This window comes from Channa argus, chromosome 18, assembly GCF_033026475.1.
Source record: "Channa argus isolate prfri chromosome 18, Channa argus male v1.0, whole genome shotgun sequence".
NCBI lineage: Eukaryota > Metazoa > Chordata > Actinopteri > Anabantiformes > Channidae > Channa > Channa argus.
The window spans coordinates 3,777,893-3,799,049 of record NC_090214.1 but is presented as its reverse complement, the minus strand read 5'-3'; the positions used below and the strand labels follow the sequence as shown (position 1 = coordinate 3,799,049).

Sequence of the window (21,157 nt, the reverse complement as noted above, 5' to 3'; positions counted from 1 at the left end):
TGAGTGAAGGTCGTGCATTATATCTATTGAAGAAGCCTGGGAGTGTGGTAACACCACATAGTTCTACGTCACTGTCAAAGTTAAAAATACGTTCACTGAATAAACACAGGAAATGAAAACTCCCACTGGATTTCCATTTAAATAACAAACCCACATTCAGTCATATCATAGCCTTAATAAATGTTCTATGTAATAGCCTTAGCATTTATTTAGACCGACTTTAAACTCACTTAACACATGTCAGTACAGAGACCTGAGACATACAGGTTTTCTTTCTGATCAAACAACACGTGGTTATTCGAACAAATTCTCATGTGCACATACTGATGAAAACCAACAAAAAGTTGGTTAAAAAAAAAGTTTAAATAATTTGTCCACTAGATGGTGGAATAAGTACTTCTGGTTCAGGTGTACTTTTACCTTGTTTTTAATAAAGAAATGCTAGTTTTTGATACTATGAAGACATTAAAAATTAAAGAATTTTGACATTTTGCCACAAATCTCACTGAAACTGGGTTTATTGAATCTTGTCACAGCAACAAGTCCTTAAAATTTAAACCTGCAGCTTATTCACAGTTTGCTAGATTATGACATTTTAGGATGAACCCAATCTGAATTTATAGTGAAAGAGTGCATAATGCATTTTCAGAAAACATGAAAGACATTGAAAAATGTTAACTAGTTAAATACAATTCTGTTACATTTGCCTCTTGTTATGACCCCCCCCCCCCAAAAAAAACAAAATCTAGAAAGTCTAAAAAGAGCACCACACTCATACATGCAATTTTTGATCAGTTTCAGTTTATTACTTCAGTTTTTCTGTAAGACATAGGCAGGCACTTTTAGGAGTATTAAATTCACTGGCTAGCTGCTCCTCTAAACTTTGTAGTCAATGTCACAATTCTCAGATTACTTCTCTGAAACAGGCACTTGTTTTTTCGTTATGGCTCTTGAGGGAGCTAAAGGTAACATGAAGTGATACTAGTTTTCCGCAGGGTGAAAGTGGTCCTAAACAGATCAAACGAACTTCAGCGTTTCAATCTTTATGGTATGTAAACTTAAGGGAATGTGCGAGTAAGCCGTCTCACACGCCACCCCTTGGCTGCTCCTCACAGATGCATCAGAGGGGCGTTCAGTGGTCTTTGTTGGCCTTGTTGAAGAGAGCCTTCAGCTGCTCCTCAGAGGTGGCCTCCTTTTGTTGCATCAGGTCAGCGTGGCCTTTGGTGACACCCCATCCATCAGGTGTCGACATGGAGGGGCAGAAAGGACGGCCAGACGCAGGCTTCAGCTTCTCCCAGTAATCGCGACGGGCCCTACAGAGAAGTATGAGCTTTTTAATAAACTACATACATTTACAATTTATTTGGGGAAGAAAAAAAAAAAACACTCTACCTTGCTCTGACCCAAGGTTTTGTGTGCATGTCCAGGCCACTGCCCCAGCTGCCATGCTTCTCAGAGCCAGCAGGCGTGAAACCCCTTTCAGGTGCCAGCTCCTCAGCCAGGGCACGGATATGATAGGGTTCAAATCCACAGCAGCCTCCAATGTAACGAATGCCAACGTCATATGCTTCCCGGGCATATTTCTGCACATCCCACCTGGTCAAAATCCTCGGCTCCAGACCTGGTAATGAAAAAAGTTGCACATGAGGTCATTATCTTCCAAGGCATTGTGTCCAATGAGATTAGTCTATACGTACTGAAAGGGAACTCTGGCAGATCAATGAAACCCTGGCGGTTGCAGTCAGGAGTGTGGTACGCCAGCGGCTGGCTCATGTAGTGAGCCTTCAGTCCGGCCTTCTCCACTCCCTCCTTCATCAGCTTCACAGTCTTGACACAGGTCGCAGGGTCAAAGTGGCAGTTAACTCCCACAATCTGGGCTCCTGTTTGTGGGGAATTAAAGACAAATTTATTTCTATATCTATCAAGTGATATAGAGAGACACACGAGAAAGGAGGTGAAGTTTGATACTTTCAGTGCTACTATGAAGAGAAGTAGAGTAGGCAGCAGTTCCAGTGGCTGTCTGCTACAGGCATTGCTAATACTTCCACTAGATGGCATCAGAAAGCAGATTTATAAGAAGCTTTGAAGTTTAGCCGAAGTTATCCATCCACATTTCAGGCCGATAGGAAATTAATAGTTTTACAGGCTGCACTAACAGTTTGAAAGACAATGACAAGACAAAGTACAATATGCTGAGATTTTGCAGGTTTTCACAAATGTTATATAATTCTGTGCATGTACAATGCATCCGGAAAGTGTTCCCAGGGGTCAGGGAAGTGACCAAGAACTCGATGGTCTCTGTGAAGAGAGAACCTACACTCCCCATCCAGCCTGATGGAGCTTGAGAGGTACTGCAGAGAAGAACTGGAGAAACTGCCCAAAAATAGGTTTGTCAAGCTTGTAGCATCATACTCACAAAGACCTGAGGCTGTAATTGGTGCTAAAAGTGCTTCAACAATGTGTGAATACTTATGTAAATGTGATTTTTTTCGATTTTATTTTTTTATTTTATCAGTAAATTGGCAAAGATTTCAAACAAAGTTCTTTCATGTTTTCATTAAGGGGGTATTGTTTTTAGACTTTTAAGGAAAATAATAAAATGTAATAAAGGTTTCAAACATTCAGTCCTGTGAATACTTTCTGGATGCACTGTATAAGTGAGTATTTTGAGTGCAAAAAAATCTCGGCATCATGTATATGAAGTCAAAATTTTTGTACATGAGTAAATTCTTTCGCTGTGGGATATGATCAGGCATCAGTTTTTTTTAGGTACGGCCTTTTATGAACGTTACAGTGTTGCAGGAATGTGCATGTCGGGTCATTCTGCCGCGGTAGTTTGTGATGCTGCTGAAAGGCCTAATACAGAGCAATGATTATTCAGCCTAGATATAGATTGACTGGATTACATTATAAAAAATTATGCGAGTGTGACAAACAATTCAACCGCACCGTAATGTTCAGCTGAAAACACTGAATTTAAGCCGACCTTTTCCAACAGAGGTTTTCAGTATCTGTGGATTTTGGTCTCAAGTTGGATAGGTTCTGCATTTTGCACAGGTTTCTACCTTTACAAGAGCAGAGCTCTTAATGGTTACAGTGGTCATTAGAATTCTGGAATCCCGAGGAGGTAGTTTGTGAGCCTAAACTGCAGTCACACCTACCAAAGCCAAACTACAGTTTGTGTCCATTGCAGCTTTACCACATTATAAGAGCCAAAAATGTCTGCAGCCTTATTTTGACACTTTTTACTTTTTAAGCAGCAGTACATTCATACCAGCTTTGACGAGCCTGACTGCACAGTCTCCAGGACTGACTCCATTCAGGTCTCCTTCAGGTCCAATACACAGCGTTGCAGCCACAGGTTTGCCAGTGGTCTTCAAAACCTGGACTGCCCACTCAGCCTCTTCCACATGTTCAAAGTACTGCAAGGGATCAAAAAAAAGTCAGGTAAATTCAAAACAAAAACTTAAAAAAGTTTTCCAGGATCAAATCCCAGTGCCCCTACCAGGTGTGTCCTATAGCAAGACACTTCCCGGGTCACACACACACACACACACACACGTTAATTGCAGAGAACAAATTTCATTGGAAGGTGTACAAACTATATAAACACTCACACACAGTAAAAACTCCGATATTTAACCCAAAGACAGCTATCACCTGAATCGGCAGTCCCTCAGCTCTACTGAAACTTTACTGTTTTAAGAAAAAAAAAAAGATAGTGGACATAGTGGAGCATTTTGCTGGTCAAAATGTGATTTGATAGTTGGTGGAGACCAAAAGCCGGATAAAAGGAGAGAGAATATTTTTATCTGTTTTTACCAAATGGCCAGAAAAGAAACATAAGAAGCATAAGAAAATAGGAACGGGTTCCATCTGCATCGGGGGTTGAAAGCATGTACATTAGTTCCATAATGGACCGTGTAGGATCTACGGTTTTTAATTCTTGACACTGAGACATGCAATGAGAACTGTGGTTTAAAACGCAGTATTTTTGTATTGCAGTTTTGTTGCAGAACCATGAGACCAAGATATGTTCTTTACACTGTGCATGAGCAGAAGTCTGAAGTCCAAATAACACCCCACACTGCAAGAATGAAATGACTGCCAAGATCTTCAAGACCTGGACTAATACTTATGTGGCTATTTTTAGGACGGTATATGATAAATCCCCCTGCCCAGACAGGCAACACTACACCTTTGCCAAGGACTGGAAGTCAGAGTCTGTGAGCAGTGGAAGAACAACACCGCATACCTCTGCAATCAGGAAGTCCACATTTTTCTGGACGAAGACGTCAAGTTGCTTCTTAAAGGTGGCCTTCACATCATCCTCACTCTTGCAGCTGAGGTAGGAGGGAGTCTGGGAGACTCCTCCTGCAACCAGGGCATCACCCTCATTGGCCACCTCCCTGGCCAGGTCACAAGCAGCTTCATTTATTTGCTTCCCCTGCAATTTAAAGAACACACACACACACACACACACACTTTGGTTAAATGCCAGTGGGTTCACCTTTCACCTCGGTGCCAGTTCTGCTTCATGACACCACATGAGGCTTCAGAGCAGCTGCAGATTAAAGACACACCGCCCTACTCACAGTGAATCGCTGAGTGTGGCCTCGGTTCTCCAGTTTATCATCGCTTGCGTAGAAAGTGAACGTCTGCATGACATTGGAGCCAGCCCTCAGAAACTCCCGGTGCAGCTGCCGCACTAAAAACAACAACACGGCCCATTCACAACTGCATTCACAAGGCAGGGAACGGCCATTAATGAAACCATCCGAGCCACAGAAAGACGTTACCTGCTTCAGGGTGCTCGGAAGCAGCTTCAGGTGTCCACGGCCCTGCTTTGACATAACCTCGCTTCTCGAGAGCGAAGACGAAGCCCCCATCGCCGATAACGACCTCTCCTGCATCTAGACGCTCCAAAATCCCCTGCGGGAGAAAAGAAGGTGCAGCAGCGCGCACAGTGAGCGCAAACGCGCTTGCATCTCTCCAAAGTTGAACTATTTGCAACAAGTGAAACTGAATCCATCAAAGCTACGTCCTGTGCAGGAATCTTACTTTCTTAGTTCCGGTCGGTGCCATGGTTGTGCAGCAGTAGTGACCCGTCCACGCTTCTCAGTTAGGAAAGGGACGTGTGCGCGCATCCATGCTGCATTTATAATCAGTGGTGGGCGCGGTGCTCCTGATGTCACTCGAAGAACCGCCTGCTACTCATTTTAGTTTGCAGTTTGCACAAGACAACACGTTGTTAAAGAAATGCACAGCTGTTGCTGCATTGATATTTTTTCCTGCCATTTCCGTGTTTTGTTTTGTTTATTGTTTTTTTTGGTGGAATGAATCACCATGATCATTTGATGAATCAATTCCAGCGTTTATCTTCTCAATTTACTGGGTCTCTAAAGTTTCAGGAAATAGGGGGAAGTGTCTGTAGCTCCTTCCTGAAGTCAAATGTGGCTTGTTTTTCTGGTCAACAATCCAAAACCTTCTAAAACGATCAATTTAATCCCACATCAGACAAAGAGAAGCAGCTTCACGTGTGAGAAGCTGCATCCAAGTATTGTTTGTATTTGTATTTGGGGTTTTATTTGCATGAAAAAAAATATTGAAATGGTAATATTAACACTCTACAAGTTATTTCTCAAAGCTGCTGTTCCAAACAGATAACACAATATAGGGTTTTCACAATTAATAAAGCCGCCATGTTTATCCCACCGCCTGCATAACCAAAGAACTATTTTCCTTTCTTTGTAAACAATTAAAGTCGTAGCAAAATCATCTGCATCTTTCAACAAGCCAAAATAAACCAGCAGGTTTTCTTTGTCTCTGGACAAATATGACTGAAGATGTACTTGGGTGTTCATGTAATTTACAGGAAACTAACTGGTGTGACCCCCTTTTGCAACAGCAGCCTTAACAGTCACCCATCCCATGTCATTAAAGTACCACAGCTTGTGCTGCCAGGTGAGACAAGAAGCCATAAGCTGAGAATCATGATAAAAATTACAGGTGATAAGTAGCATTTACAGTTCATTTAGTGTAGATTCACACCCCTCAGAATAAGGCAAAACTCCCTGACAAATCCAATCCTAAAATCCCTAAATACTAATTGTATTGATTGTGTTACTTGGGTAATAGTTACAACATTTCAGGCACTATTGCATTTTGTTTTAGTTTGAAGACATTCATGATGAGTAACTTACATTCTTTCTTTTCATGATAATTTTAAACCAGTATAATAGAAGTTCATGTGAAATGACTCCTTAAATTGAGACTTGAAAGAAAAGAAACTCTTCAGTCAGTTCTCCTTGTGCTGAAACTTCTACCACCTTCTCACTCTGGCAGGAGGTGGCACCTGGGGTGGCCAATCACATTTTGAGGGGGGGGGACAGTGCCACTGCTAGCAAACCCAATAACAGGGTTTAGATCCGCCCCTCGCCCTGAGCAAAAGAAACAAAAAGTACCCGCTTCGGGGTACTTGGCAGCAGCCTCAGGTGTTGACATAACCTCTCTTCTTAAGACCAAAACACCCTATGTAGAAGATTTTAAGGCGCACACAAAAGAAATACTCACAACAGCGACACAAACTTCCTGCTGCGGCTTCATAACTTGTGTGGCTTCAATAACCTTCTTTAATCTGGTGCCGTGACTATGCAGCAGTTACCGGCCCACTTGTCTCGGCTACAGTTTGGGTTTGATGCTTTTTATGTCACCACCCGTCTCTTGCATAACGAATTTTTTTTTGTTTTATTAATCCGCCTGTTGGACAAGTTTACACAAGACAACCTATTGTTCACGATACTGTAGAAATGCAAAGCTCGTGCTCTCTTGCTATTTCAAGTACTGGGAGTGTTTTTAATAATATGATAACTTAATGTTTTAGTAGACAAGGCCATGATAGTGGTCTGTGCAAAGGATTTGCCTCACGCAAGTATGATGCAGATGAACCACAAATTAGATTAATGCAAAACACACAGAAAATAAAGAGATGAGTATAGTTACATTATTTTCGGAAAATATAAGACCTGTTACTTCTCAAAGTACAGAGTTAGGAATTTGGAACAATAATCCAACAAGCCTTTTCATATTATTAATATAAAAATCTTGCGTATTCAAAATTATTATCATTAAATATTTATCAATAGGCATAGACCACATTCTAAAATGAAAGTTATTTTCCTTCTTTTATGCTCGGGTACTCCACAAAAGGCCTGGGAGCTTGAGGGTCCTTAGTATTACTCAAGCTTCTCATGTTCCCTCGTTGTGTTCCCACATTTATGCAGCCACAGGGAGGAATTTTTGCAATCAGCCATTTCTTCGGGCGTTTGTCCTTCCATGAGGGGTCCTGCTCTTCCTTGTCGCGCCCCTCTGGTTCTTGCTGCTTGAGGTATTGACTAAGCACATCATCCCTCGGGGCCATATTCCCGATGTATTCATGGACTCTGATGCTCACTAATCCTCAGGCTCCTTTCTTTTGCTATATTATTATTATACTATCTACAGCAGCTTGCCATCTATCTATAGATGTACATCCCGGGGGACCCATGGCCTATTCTTTTAAAACTTGCTATTCATATAAAGAGCTCAAATAAAATACAAAAAACGACAAGATAAAGATGAATAAGATCTGAAATTACCAACAATTGGTGCAAAAATCACCAAAAGCAGACACAAAATAACAGAAAATAGATATACTTTTTTTAAACAAGACAACTACTAACATACTTAAAATGACCAAAATGACAAAAAAGAAAGGGTAGGGGGCCCTTTCTCTTTTTCCATTTTCTTTTGATCTGTCCATGCACAAAAGTGCTATTGAATGCCTAAAATTAACTATGCATTTGTAGCCACTGAAACAAGTTTATAACTTGTGTCTGTAAGATGTTAATTATTTATACAATATCAAATTACTCTGGCTGGTTATCTTTTAGATAGATAACTATAAAACATCTTGTCTCAATCCCAGCGCTGCTCTTAAGTTAGTCATTTGATTAATCAATACAATTTCTCTTTTCTTGGTAAAGAAACTTTGACATTGGCTGAGTGAATGAGTCTGTGAGCAATTTGCCCCTTTTTAACCTCAGCGTTTGGTTCAAAGCGCTGCTGCGACCTACCACAGCCGGACTTCTGTACGTTAATATTACCAATAATAGATGAATTCATCAAGAATATTGAAACCAATGTCGCTTGCTTCCCATGCGAGGTGACCTACATTTTGAGTGTCCGGCACACAAAGCGTTAATTTGTCTGAGGGCTGATCTGGGTAAAGTTTCTTCTTCACTTGGCTGTTGACCTGTGGGCGTGCCAAAGCGCCTGAAATTGGTAACTACATACGGCAGCTCAGGGGTCCGATGAGAGGGGGCTAGCTATGCTTTGAGCTAAGAATATATCTCTCTCTATATATATATAATATTTTTTTTAACATTACCTCAATTATGTCTCGTTTATTACACTTGATCAATGTTAAATTGCTGCGTAATTTAGGCGCCTATCGAGGGGTCGCTCGGCTTCCTTTGAGGAGCGTCTGCTGTTCTGCAAGAAACCAAGCTGAAAAGAGGTGAGATGGTTCGGATTTACGCAGAGTTGTTTCACATCTTACCTGGACGTTTCGATAAACACAATCAGCCAATCACAGATAATTGTGCAGAACAGCCATAAAGACACCAAGTGCTGCACTTACCGTGCGTAAAGGCGCGCAGCTGATTGATTTACGCAGCAATTACTGGCTTGCGGATTTGATACAGAGTCAAAGGTATGACACGGCATGTTCATCCTGGTCATAAATATGTCACCTCTGGTTGCAGGCATGTGAACACATGAAGCTGTGGCCCTTTGGAAATAAACCAGCACTCGTGCATGTTGAAGCTCTGATTATTATTCACCTCATTCTAACCCTTTAGTTCAGCTGCAACGATTAGTGACGTCACCTTAAACTGGGAACTACTATATAAGTAAACAATTGAATCCTTTCAAGGAAAAATGCCAAACATTTGCTAGTTCAAGATCCTTTAATGTGAACTGAATTGTGCCATAGATGATAGGAAATTATGTTTGGGTTTGGACTGTAGGTCACACAGTATAAATGCTTGTGTTATATTCCGATCAATTATAAGCAACATTCACCAATAATGGAAATAATCTCCGTCTCTTCCCTTCCCTTCAGCGATGCACACTCAGTTTTGGAAAAGCGGTGGAAGGACAGTGCAGAAACTGTGATCATCGGTGGAGGATGTGTGGGGGTCAGTTTGGCGTACCACCTGGCCAAAAGTGGCATGAAGGACGTTGTGCTGCTGGAGAAGTCCGAGCTGACGGCGGGATCCACTTGGCATGCTGTAGGTCCACTAAAGGGCCCCGCTGGTCCACAGATTCCGTTTGTGTTTGATCCAGGTGGCTTTATTCACATACTGTGGTATATTTGCAGCAGCAGCACATGTTGCCATACTCACAATTTAACACATTTCCATAAATGATTTGCTTCGATGAGAAGTAATTTTTCACATTATTACCTCTGTTCACTACGGCTCACGTACTAAAGCTCATGTCATAGAGTAGCTTGTTTTGTCTGATTGATGGTTCAAAATACAAATATTCACTTATTAGCCATAAATTTGCTAATGATTTTCTTGACTTGAGTGAAATTGATTAATATATTTACTAAATGTTTAGTTAAAAAAATATCAAAAGTACTAAAAAATGGCCACGAGATTCTTAAATTGCAAACATTTGTCTGGAAAACACATTGCATTTTTGATCATTTATGATAAAGAAAGGCTGCACGATTTCATGTTGACGTTGGAAATCTGTTTAGCAAATTTGTTTGGAAAATCACTGAAACATAAAATTAATTATAAAACTGTTTGCCAGTTAATTTGGTTGCAAGTTTATACCCACTTTAAGACAAAGAAAATAAACATCACATCATTTCACATTTTATTATTTATTAACCATTTCTCTTCACTTGTTTTTCACAGTGTCTCAACAGAGATTTTGTTTATATTGGACAATTTTCTATATTATTATATGCTCAAGCTTTGTACCAATGACTCATAAATATCTGCGTTTACTGACATCCTCAACTGAACTATTAACAACACAACAATATTTTACGTATGGATTCTTCCTCAAAAGCATCATTTAGTCAAAGTGTTAACAGCCATTTCTGTTTGGGCTTTTCAAGGCAAGTGAGGTCTTGACCCCCTTTCACTTGCACGAGGTCGCTCATTTGCAGCAATCATCATCACTGTAACCCCATAAACACCATGTTGGTTGCATTGTTGGCACCTAAGGGGAAATTTGGACGCAGGCTTCTGGCTGTTGGAGGACATGGGAATACCCAGTTTAAAGAGGGAAGGTTAAAATGATTAATTAATTTATTTATTTAATCGTAACTTTATTGCTTCGGATCACTTCGGCTGTTTTTAGCTGCAGCAGACAATAGGCTCGGCTTTAAAAGTGTTTCCAAAACAGCCGACGGAGAAAGTTAGGAACTAGCTGGGTAAAACCGTGACGCATTTAGCAACTAGATGGACACAAAAACGAGCAAATTAGGTTGCTTTGTGTTTGCTGTATGTGTAAGTAAGCAGATGTCTGCTAACAATGTCACTTTCAGCTTAAAAGGCAGCAGTATGTCAGTTGTGTTTCTGCACACAGCTTAAATTTGGAGAAACGATGTCTTTTCTCGTCATCCACTTTTTTTTTTTATGTGTTTTGTACCACAGGCAGGCTTGACAACTTATTACCATCCAGGCATCAACCTCAAGAAAGTCCACTATGACAGCATTAAATTATATGAGAGGCTGGAGGCTGAAACTGGACAGGTATTGGGGCCCTGCTCATTTGAAAGACCTGTTGAGGCCGAACATATACATTATGTGACTCCTATTGTCTTTCTTCGCAGGCAGTAGGCTTCCACCAACCGGGCAGTGTCCGAATTGCTTCAACGCCGCCTCGTGTGGATGAAATGAAGTACCAGATGACACGCACGCACTGGCACGTGACGCCACAGTACCTCATTGGACCAGAGAAAGTCCAAGAGCTCTTCCCTCTGCTCAACATGGACAAGGTCTAAAACACTGGGACACTACTCCAAGGTTTTATTCTTAAAAAGACTGTGGCTTAATGATTGATCGGGGACAAAATCCTCCGGACTAAATAGTCAGTAGTGATCAACTACGACAGTGGCGGGTTGATATTTTCAAAATCAACCACTTTTTTCCTCTTGTGCCACATAGTGGGTGAAATGACAACTTTGAAAAAGAAAAACACACCTTCAACCCATCAAAATTTTGCTGATTGCCATAAAATTTGCAAAAGCAGAGCAGAGCTGGTAGAAGGATTCTTTAGTTAAATGTCCCCGGAAAGAGAAATTGGGATCGTAGCCTCAACAATATTTCGGCATTGTTGACTGTTTGTGTCTGTGCTTAAGAGAAACTAGTGGAATTGAAGCTGAAGTTATTAATAAGTGTGAACATAATAATTGTATCCTTTAAGGTGTTGGCAGGTTTGTACACCCCAGGAGACGGCCACATTGATCCTTACTCTTTGACGATGGCTCTGGCTGCTGGGGCTCGTATGTACGGTGCCCAGATCTACAACCCGGCCCCGGTCACTACCCTCAATCCAACCGCAGACGGCAAGTGGGACGTCCAGACTCCTCATGGAACAATTCGTGCAAATCGCATCGTTAACACAGCAGGTTTGTACTTGGTCGTTCGTATTACGCATGCACATTTGCTGTCAAATTGGAGATAATGGGCCAATTGTCCCAAACATGATATTTGCTTGTGTTCTCTGATCTCAAATGGGGGGCAGTTGCAGGTTTTTCTGTCAAAGCTTTAGTTGGACGTCCGACATGAGAGGATTAAACGACTCAAACACTATTTAAAATGGTAAATGTTCTGCACTTATATAGCACTTTTCTAACTATTGGCAGTCAAAGCACTTTACACGGCTTCTTATTCACCTATTTACACTCACACTCACATACTTATACACCAACGCCTACAAATGGCCAACACTCACTGGGAGCAACTAAGTTGGGGTTCAGTGTCTTGCTCAAGGACACTTTGACATGTGATCGTAGGAGCTGGGGATTGAACTGACAACTGCGAGATTGGTTCAGGGTCCGCACGACCGTCCTGCGCGACCGTCCTGCGCCACAGTCGCCGCTTTTTACATCACACACATACTGCATCCCGACTCATTGCCCTATTAAACACGTTATCAATGGAGGCTCTACAACAGGACACACTTGCTAACTGATCACCGTTGCAGAGTGAAAGGAAAAGAGCTGTTGGTTTGAACCAGTTCTGGGAGGATTTTGTTGGCAACAGCTTCTTCCATCCCTGCTGCTGTGGCTTGTTTATCTGGTGAGATTCAGGATTCACTTTCTACTCTTGCCCTCCTGTTTGTCCTCCTGATTGAAAATGCTGAGGAACATTTTATTTTTTGTTATAATGAACGCATTTAAAAATAACAAATAAAAAGTTAATAATTAAATGGTGCACTGACAGGGAATGCATAGCAAAACTCTCTTTTAAACGGGTATTAAAGTGTAGACCACCATAAAGATCTTGCAGAACAAATTCTCTAGAGCTGTGTTCACATTCAAAGCTTATCTGGATATTTTCTCCCTGAATTTGCACATTCTGTACTCTGGTGGAAGCCAGTTATGTTGTGGCCCAGCTGGCCTCTTGCCTTCACTGTTTCCAGCAGCCAATCCAAACAGGCCAGCAGTTCAGACTTCATCCAATGTTGAAGCAGCAGCACATGCACACCTCCTGACAGGCCATTTTTAGCATTTTGCTGCTGTGCTGATGGACGTTTTTTTTTTTTTTAACCCACGGACTAAAATGTTGAAGAGTTTGCAGTTTAGCTGGATGAGTTTAATGTGTACAAACTGTTTGTTTCAAATAGCACAAACTTGCACAAAACCCATAATCACTTTTCTTATTCCATATGGATTATTTTTTGATTTTTCAGATTGATAGCAGATGCTTTTTTTGTGATGCAGAAACAATCCCATTAGAAACGCATTTACAAAAAAAGTTTAAACTCCATTCTCAAACAAGTCTTTTTTAAATTACTTTTTCATCACATTGCTGTTTAAACCAGTGACCCAAGCACACAAGCAGCTGTTTTTTTCAGACTTGCATAGCACGAGCCAATTCTAGTCAAATCTTTTTCTTCCTTTAGTCGTTGGCCTCTTTTTGCCTCAGCCATGCTTATCACTCTCACTGTAGATGCACCTAATGATTATTTATTCTTTACTTTTAGTTTCTTCGTTTATTCAGCCAATGCTTTTTGTTAATCTGTTTCTCTCTCATTTAAACTCTTTTTCTAATTATTTTTAGCAGCTTGTTTTATGTGCTTTTAACTGTAGGTTAACTGGTCCAACCATCCATGATACCTAATTTTCTGACATGGTTTACAATATGTGGGTACATTTTTCCCCCCCCCCTTTTTCTCAGCTTATCCACAGTCTTTCCACATATCAAAATTAACTGCAGAAGTTAAAACAAATATAGTTTAATTTCAAACACAGCGCATGTGCAAAGTGGGGATGTATTTAAGTGTGTATTGCATTTGTCGATCAGGATTTATAATTACCCCTCTTGCAACACACAGCTGATGATAGCAGCGTAGATCAACAGGTCACCAGCTGCTTCTGGCCTCAAGCTGCTGGTCACAGCTGCTGAGTTGGCACAGTGTCCACGCTGAGTTTGTCCCAGTTACAGAATAATAATACAACAACATATTTGTTGTTTGGTTGTTTATGTATAAGCTGGGTTATGCTATGTGTTACCAGACCTTTTTTTTTTTTTGCAAAGTCTCCCTAATACATACAATTTGCAAGTCTAGATAGTTTTGGTTTAATTTGTTAATTTGAGTTACACTCTGCCCATGTTTAATAAAAGTGCCTATCTTTGTAGGATAAGTGTCTGCATAGTCAGCATGGGCAGTTTTCACTTTAAACTGGTCTCATAAGACATAATCCTAACAAAAACTGCAAAGGTTTTTTTATTCAAGTGTAATAAAAAGATTTATACAGTGTCAGATGCAACCAGCTTAAAGCTAATAAATCCCATTTTATTGATGGATGGTAAAGTCTCTGCGTATAGTTAAACATGTATCACAATACAACCAAATGAAATGCTAATATAATCAAATTACCTGTGTATGTGTTTGTGCAGTATCTGTTGGGAAGTCGGATCATAACCTGGTACCATCTACCGGTGAGAATCAGTAACTTTTGTGTTACCACAATCATGTCGAAGTCTTCAGGAAGACACTGATACCCAGATGTTTCCAGATGTGGGTGCATGGTTGAACATTAAGCTGAAGAGTGTTTTGTCATTTCTTACAATAAATTATTTTTTTTACACAGAGCGGTACATTGGAAACGGTACAGATAAACAAGGAATTGTTTGATGATCAATATTACTCATCTGTCTCTGAAATATAAACCTACCCGGAACCAAGAGATGATTTGTTTTCCTGTTTCCAGTCTTTATTCTCAGCTAAGCATCTTCTGGCTTGATATTCTCATCCAACTCTCAGCAAGAAAGGAAATTACTATAGTTCCAAAAATGTTGAACTGCTCCTTTAATTGATACTGAATAAATATGCAGATTTTTGCTGTTCTGAGGTATCAAGCACATGAAATGACAAGAATATGTGCAGCAGTGACCTGTTTCATTTATAGACACAAATACAGGAGCCTCACATTAAATTATTATGATTCCATCTCTGCTTATTTTCAGGTTTCTGGGCCCGGGAGGTGGGCAAGATGATTGGGTTCGACCACCCCACCATCCCAGTGCATCACCAGTATGTAGTTACAGCAACCATACCGGAGGTGAAGGCTCTGAAGAAGGAGCTTCCTGTCATCCGGGACCTGGAGGGGTCTTATTACCTGCGCCAAGAAAGAGATGGCCTGCTGTTTGGCCCGTATGAAAAGATGGAGAAGATGGTGCTGCAGGACTCCTGGCTCAGAGATGGAGTTCCTCCGGGTCTGTTTGCTAATGAGAAAGATCGTTTTGCATAGATTTGCTCTTAGTTGTAGGGTAAACGTGTTTTATTTCCACCTCCCATCTTGTGTGGCTGCTGCAGGTTTCGGTAAGGAGCTGTTTGAGTCCGACCTTGACAGGATAATGGAGCATGTTGAGATGGCCATGGAGATGGTCCCTGTGCTTAAGAAGGCCGACATCATCAACATCATATCTGGACCAATCACATACACCCCCGACCTTCTGCCAATGGTGGGACCACACCAAGGAGTTCAGAATTACTGGACGGCCATTGGCTTTGGGTACGGTTACTTGACATTGATCATTTGCTTTGTGATAAGAACATGAAAGATATTGGCTGTAAATTGCTTTATTTATGTAAATTGTTACTTCCCCATCACTGATAATGTTATATTAGCAACATAACTTTATAAATATGGGCTGGCTGCATGTTTTCTTTCTGGCTTTCAGCTGGATTAGTGCCACTTCTTAATTATCAGTGAATGTTAGTTTAGTGGTTTTATGAACTGGTGATTTCAAATGCCACGACTGAATGAAGTTAAATGTTACTGAATGCTTCTTGTTAAAGGCACTGAAACTGATCAAGCAATTATCATACAATTTTACTAATCAGCGATAGTACGTTGTGGTGACTTTACAGGTGCTTAGATGCATAATGCATTTTGTCAAAGTTTTCTTTCTCAAATGACACTTTTATGTTCAGTTGTAGTCAAATTCTTAGGGATAATCGTGCTCAAACCCTGTTCAGATATGGAGTTATCCATGCTGGCGGTATCGGTAAGTTCCTGAGCGACTGGATTAGGAATGGTGAGCCTCCCTATGACCTTATTGAATGTGATCCCAACCGCTACGGCAAATGGACAGATGTGCCTTTCATCTGTGCCAAAGCCCGCGAATCCTACGGCTTCAACAACGTGGGTAAGAGGAATTTAAGATGATTGTACATTCACTGTGCAAACACAACTTCTTTTCTTGTTGCTGCCCCTAAACTCTTTGATGTCGTTCTCCATAGTCGGTTATCCCAAGGAGGAGCGCTTTGCTGGCCGACCAACGAGCCGAGCAAGTGGGCTTTATGAGCTGCTGAAGGATAAAGCATCCATGGGCTTTCACGCAGGCTGGGAGCAACCTCACTGGTTCTACAAACCTGGAGACGTCATTGGATACAAGTGAGAGTGTTACTTGCAAGCATTTCCAGAAGTAAAGATTTGAACAAAATGTTCCCCAACTGTTTTATTTAATTGCTTAGTGCTCATCCAGTCTTTTAATTACCCCGCAATTGCACATTCCCACACTAGAGCCCCGCCACATTCACTTTCCAGTTTTAAAGCAGCCTGTATTGGAAGGAGAATATAATCTCTGCTCTTGGTCTGATTCATTTAGCTGCAGCTGTGTGCACATGCAAAACACACACATGCTATGTAAATGAGGATTATGTGCAGAAACCTGCATGTTTGTCAAAATAGATGTTGTCAACCTGGGTTCATCATCACAGGTGCTACTGTTCAGGTATAAAGCTGTCATTGATTCGTGTTGTGCTCAGGCCCAGTTTCCGACGCACCAACTGGTTTGAACCAGTTGGAAGAGAGTGCAGGCTGGTGACGGAAAAGGTGGGAGTGATTGACCTGACACCTTTTGGCAAGTTCATAGTGAAGGGGAAGGACTCTCACAAGCTGCTCGACCGCCTTTTCGCCAACACTATGCCCAAGGTAGAGCCCATGTTTATAGATTCCCACATCACAGCGCTGTTGCACAAGGGGTTACATCCCTGTCTCTCTGTGTGCCTTCAGGTGGGCCAGACTAACATCAGCCACATGTTGACGCCCACTGGTCGAGTCTATGCTGAAGTCACCATCACACAGCTGACACCAGGAGAGTTCCTGCTCATCACAGGTTCGGGGTCTGAACTTCACGACCTGAGGTGAAGCGCATCAAAGCAATCGCAGCGAATCGAAAAGATGGAAGCAAAACATTTGCTCCTCCGTATATCACTACATGATACTTAAATCGGCAACGAAGCAAAAGGAATTTCTGATGTCTTCTGTAACTTTAACAAACTTCCACAAACGAGGCCCCCATTTTCTTCAAAACACAATTTTGTCTAACAGTCAGCACAGAGTAGAAGAAACCTGATAAATGAAGTGATTCAGAGTGTAGAAATCCTCCGTGAAGCATCTATTTGTTTCTGCTCTCTTCTGCCTTGTCAAGAAACTAGTTGCAATGCACGCCACCACAATTCACTGGGCACAATGAACTGTGCTCTTTGAATTTACTAACATTCATAAGAAATGTCGCTTTGTACTGCAATATTTTTATGCACCTTCCATTTGCACCAGCTTGGGCAGTAGTAAATTCAAGTTTCCATCCCTTTAACTTCATTGTAACCCAACTTTCATCCACATCCAGAGAGAGGTAAAGATTATATTATGCTCTGTAGTGACCTCTACTGGTGGTGGGACCAGAATCCATGTTCTCAAACTGGGTAAACTGGGTGTTCAAGGGGGGCCCAAATTAGTCTGTGAAATTCCAAACATGCGGCAGCATGAGATGTTTGTGTTCAAAAGAATTTAATTGATTTATGTAGAATATAAAGAACAGCTATAATGATGCAGTATTAGCTAAAATGATTGTTGCTCTGTGGTTTTGAACCGGACTCAGGTGGATAGAGGCAGAAACTGCAAATGGTGGATATGATGTCAACATCAGCAACGTGACCGAAGACATAGGCGTGCTGGGTGTTGCTGGACCAAACTCTCGCAAAGTTCTGCAGAAACTAACTGATGAGGATCTGAGTGACACTGGATTCAAGTTTCTCCACTGCAAGTCCATAAAGTTGGCAGGCGTTCCTATCCGGGCCATCAGGATCTCTTATACTGGTACTAAAAATTTTGTAAAGTCAACATTGTCTTTCACAAATTCTTTTGGCCAACGTAGCAAATGCCCATATTTAAGCTGCATATGACATTATCAGATGATGAGGAATGAATGAAATTTCCAACAGGTTGGTTTCAGATCAGATTTATGATATATATATATATATATATATATATATATATATATATATATATATATATATATATATATATATATATATATATATATATATATATATATATCACTAAAAAGCAAAATTCTTTAGTAAAATTGAGAAAAACAAACTTATTGTTATTAAGGATTTTACACCCCTCCAGTCTCAGCTGCAGCCATAATCTGGAATTGTTGAATCCAATAAAGGGTCTTTGCAGTGACACTCATTCTTTTTTTTATCTTAGCAAATTCATGCCATGAAACTCAAAATGTAATCATCTTATTCCAAAGCATAATTATTTACACCTAAAACCTGATTTCTTGTGAACTACTGCAGCCCAACATATTGGCGCACACAGAAGAATTAAAGTGCAAAGGTAAACTGAGATTGTCTTTCTAACTTGACATGTGCTTGTGGGTGTTTAGGGGAGCTTGGCTGGGAGCTATACGTTGACCAGAAGAGCTTGGCATCTGTGTACCAGGCTGTGATGGAAGCCGGAAAAGACGAAGGCATTGACAACTTCGGCACCTACGCCATGTCCTCCCTCAGACTGGAGAAAGGCTTTCGAGGCTGGGGAGCCGAGGTATTCGCGTGGACTCATACTCCACATACAGGATGTACTGTAGGTAACACGTGTTGCAAGTCTTTGCTGAGGAGATAAACTTGTGGATCCTTGCAGATGAACTGTGATACCAATCCTCTGGAGGCTGGATTGGACTATTTCATCAAACTGAACAAGGTAACAATGCACATCATTTTCATTTCATCCTAATGCAAATGTCAGCAGGTCCAGGTTTGTGGTATTCAGAGGACGAATCCACATAATGGTGGTCATCCTTAGACTTTTTTACGTATTCTGAATAATGTCTCAACACTTGCCTGTTGTATTGTCATAACCTTTTGTATATACATTTTCACGTTTTATCAATAATTTCAAATGAACTATAATCATTTTTGTGATCAGCAGTACTTTCCACTGGCTGTAGTGTTTTAGTCTCAATGATCCAAGTACAAATAATCCATAAGCCCTGTTTGTGTCTCTGTGTTCAGCCAGCTGACTTTATTGGCAAAGCAGCCCTTCAGGAAATCAAAGCCAAGGGCCTGAAGAGGAAACTGTCCTACATCACCCTGGATACAGAGAATATCGACCCCGAGGGCAACGAGACCGTCTGGCACAATGGCAAGGTTAGCAACACCAAGAAAAAGTCTCAATGAAATCTTCGAGTGAACATGTTCTGTTCTATTGGGTTCTTCTGTGGTTATTCGTTCTCATCCAGTGTCCCTCATGTTGTCCCCCAGGTGGTTGGCAACACGACATCTGGAGCCTACAGCTACAGCAGCCAGCAGAGCCTGGCATTCGCCTACCTGCCTCTTGAGCTGTGCTCTGTGGGCCAGAAGGTGGAGGTGGAACTGCTGGGTAAGAAGTACCAAGCCATGGTAATCCAGGAGCCCTTAGTGCTCACCGAGCCCACACGGACCCGGCTCCAGAAAAAAGCGAAGGGCAAAGCATAAGCAGGGGGATTGCTGTGGATTGCAAACGAGAGACCCGGGCTATGATGAAGGCTAAACCTGTTACCGGAAGAAATGAATTGTGGTCTGTGTGGTAAAGAGTCACATCATTTCACATCTTCTTCCTGTGTCTCTTATGAAGGAGGAAGTTTAAAACAGATTCAGCATGTGAGAAAGTGCAGTCTTATGCACATGTTTCTGAGAGAGTAACTGCTAAGTGTCTTACAGTGTTACAATCATTTTTTTTTTGGTTGGCCGATCAAAAAGCTTCTGTAAAAAAGGCTTGACATACAAAATTGTTTTCAACAGAAAGGATCAAATTAAATCTGCATTAGCATCCTTTTAAATGTCAGATATGATGATGCTGTCTTTTTCATAGACATGAGCTTTTTGACGCTGTGACTAATGTAACAAAGTTTACAATAAAAGTTACAAACGGCCATATCAAAAAACAATGTTTGCAAAAAAATATACAAAGATTGTTTTATGAATCTTTTTTGTACTAGTATGTAACAAAACTGGTGTACATTAATATAGTGATTATTAAAGAAATAAACCAATGTGCTAAATAATTTATATTAAGTTTTTATATGTTTTAGAATAAAGTCTTCATTTAGTTTATGTGTTAAGAGAACTGAGACAATCACACACTTTTACAATAATCCAAAGTCTGAAGTGTTGTTTCCACTGTGGTCAGCAATGTAAAGCTAGTACAAGATATGATTAATAGAAAGATGAAGACCAATGAAAAAGCATGTTATTCAGATAATAAAACTTTTATTTAATTGGAACACAAAGTGATATGCAGCTGCAAATATCTGCATGTCCATGCTGTAGAATATACATAAATATGTTAAATACAACAAATTGTGTTTAAGTTTTGCACGATAAAAGATTTGCAGATGTTTGTGTAAAAAAAGTTAATTTGGGATAAGGTTGGAATATAAAACAAGCAAGAATTTACATAAATATATAGTGTATGCATACAGTGTTACATACAATCACCAGTATTTTATGTTTAAAGTAGTGAAACATATTAATGACCCAGGACCCAAGTTATGAAGGACCAAACAGATATCGATTGGAGACAAACACGCCATTTTGGAATAAACTATTGTCATTTAAAAGCGAGAACATCAATGCACAAGACAATGCACAATGTCCCAAAAACAAACAGAGGCCTGGTTCACTGAGCAACACACACAGAACGGGTCAGAAGAGAAAAGCAAGAACAATCTCTCACCAGCTGAAAAAAACAATGTCAATTTAATGTAAATGTATAACAAAATATTCCCATCAAAATAAATGAAACATTTTGAAAATTCATGTTGTATCCAACAGTAACTTAACCTTTGCTGGAGGACTGTGTGTGAAGAAATAGTTAGTGTTATGTAGTGATAGCACGAATGTGTGCTGAATAAATTAGATGATAAATTCTATGGATGTCAATGACTTTTTATGTTTTTAGTTTTGTTTAGTGTGAAATAAAAAAAAAAACAGCTGTTCAATACAAGTTTTCCCTTTTTCATAGCAACAAACAATGACAACGTAATACAAGCCATTTGTGCACACTTGGACTTCCGTACTATCCCGT

General features: G+C 40.6%; 2 protein-coding genes across 2 annotated transcripts; one reads left to right on the top strand and one right to left on the bottom strand.

Annotated features, from left to right (window-relative positions):
- Positions 1-781: 781 nt before the first annotated feature.
- Positions 782-5,213, bottom strand: bhmt (betaine-homocysteine methyltransferase). The gene is made up of 8 exons (XM_067484766.1): positions 5,062-5,213; positions 4,800-4,932; positions 4,596-4,708; positions 4,256-4,447; positions 3,275-3,422; positions 1,698-1,880; positions 1,393-1,621; positions 782-1,313 (listed from the first exon to the last, which is right to left on the bottom strand). The coding sequence occupies exons 1-8, from the start codon at positions 5,083-5,085 to the stop codon at positions 1,133-1,135; spliced, it is 1,203 nt and encodes a 400-aa protein (XP_067340867.1). The 5' UTR covers positions 5,086-5,213; the 3' UTR covers positions 782-1,132.
- Positions 5,214-8,283: 3,070 nt separating this feature from the next.
- On the top strand, positions 8,284-19,850 carry dmgdh (dimethylglycine dehydrogenase). The gene is made up of 16 exons (XM_067484760.1): positions 8,284-8,557; positions 9,164-9,332; positions 10,719-10,817; positions 10,898-11,062; positions 11,491-11,695; positions 14,763-15,011; positions 15,112-15,310; positions 15,778-15,947; positions 16,042-16,195; positions 16,570-16,735; positions 16,817-16,947; positions 17,685-17,902; positions 18,480-18,637; positions 18,734-18,793; positions 19,105-19,239; positions 19,354-19,850. The coding sequence occupies exons 1-16, from the start codon at positions 8,436-8,438 to the stop codon at positions 19,564-19,566; spliced, it is 2,613 nt and encodes an 870-aa protein (XP_067340861.1). The 5' UTR covers positions 8,284-8,435; the 3' UTR covers positions 19,567-19,850.
- Positions 19,851-21,157: the final 1,307 nt, after the last annotated feature.

What these genes read in the sequence shown, in the direction of transcription:
- bhmt (XM_067484766.1), bottom strand. Translation starts at nt 5,085, where the DNA reads ATGGCACCGACCGGAACTAAGAAA. An exon ending in GCCACACTCAGCGATTCACT is followed by an intron (nt 4,448 to 4,595) that starts GTGAGTAGGGCG and finishes TTTAAATTGCAG; the next exon opens with GGGAAGCAAATAAATGAAGC. An exon ending in AGTCAGGCTCGTCAAAGCTG is followed by an intron (nt 1,881 to 3,274) that starts GTATGAATGTAC and finishes CCCCACAAACAG; the next exon opens with GAGCCCAGATTGTGGGAGTT.
- dmgdh (XM_067484760.1), top strand. Translation starts at nt 8,436, where the DNA reads ATGTCTCGTTTATTACACTTGATCAATGTTAAATTGCTGCGTAATTTA. An exon ending in AGAAACCAAGCTGAAAAGAG is followed by an intron (nt 8,558 to 9,163) that starts GTGAGATGGTTC and finishes CCTTCCCTTCAG; the next exon opens with CGATGCACACTCAGTTTTGG. An exon ending in GGAGACGTCATTGGATACAA is followed by an intron (nt 16,196 to 16,569) that starts GTGAGAGTGTTA and finishes TGTTGTGCTCAG; the next exon opens with GCCCAGTTTCCGACGCACCA.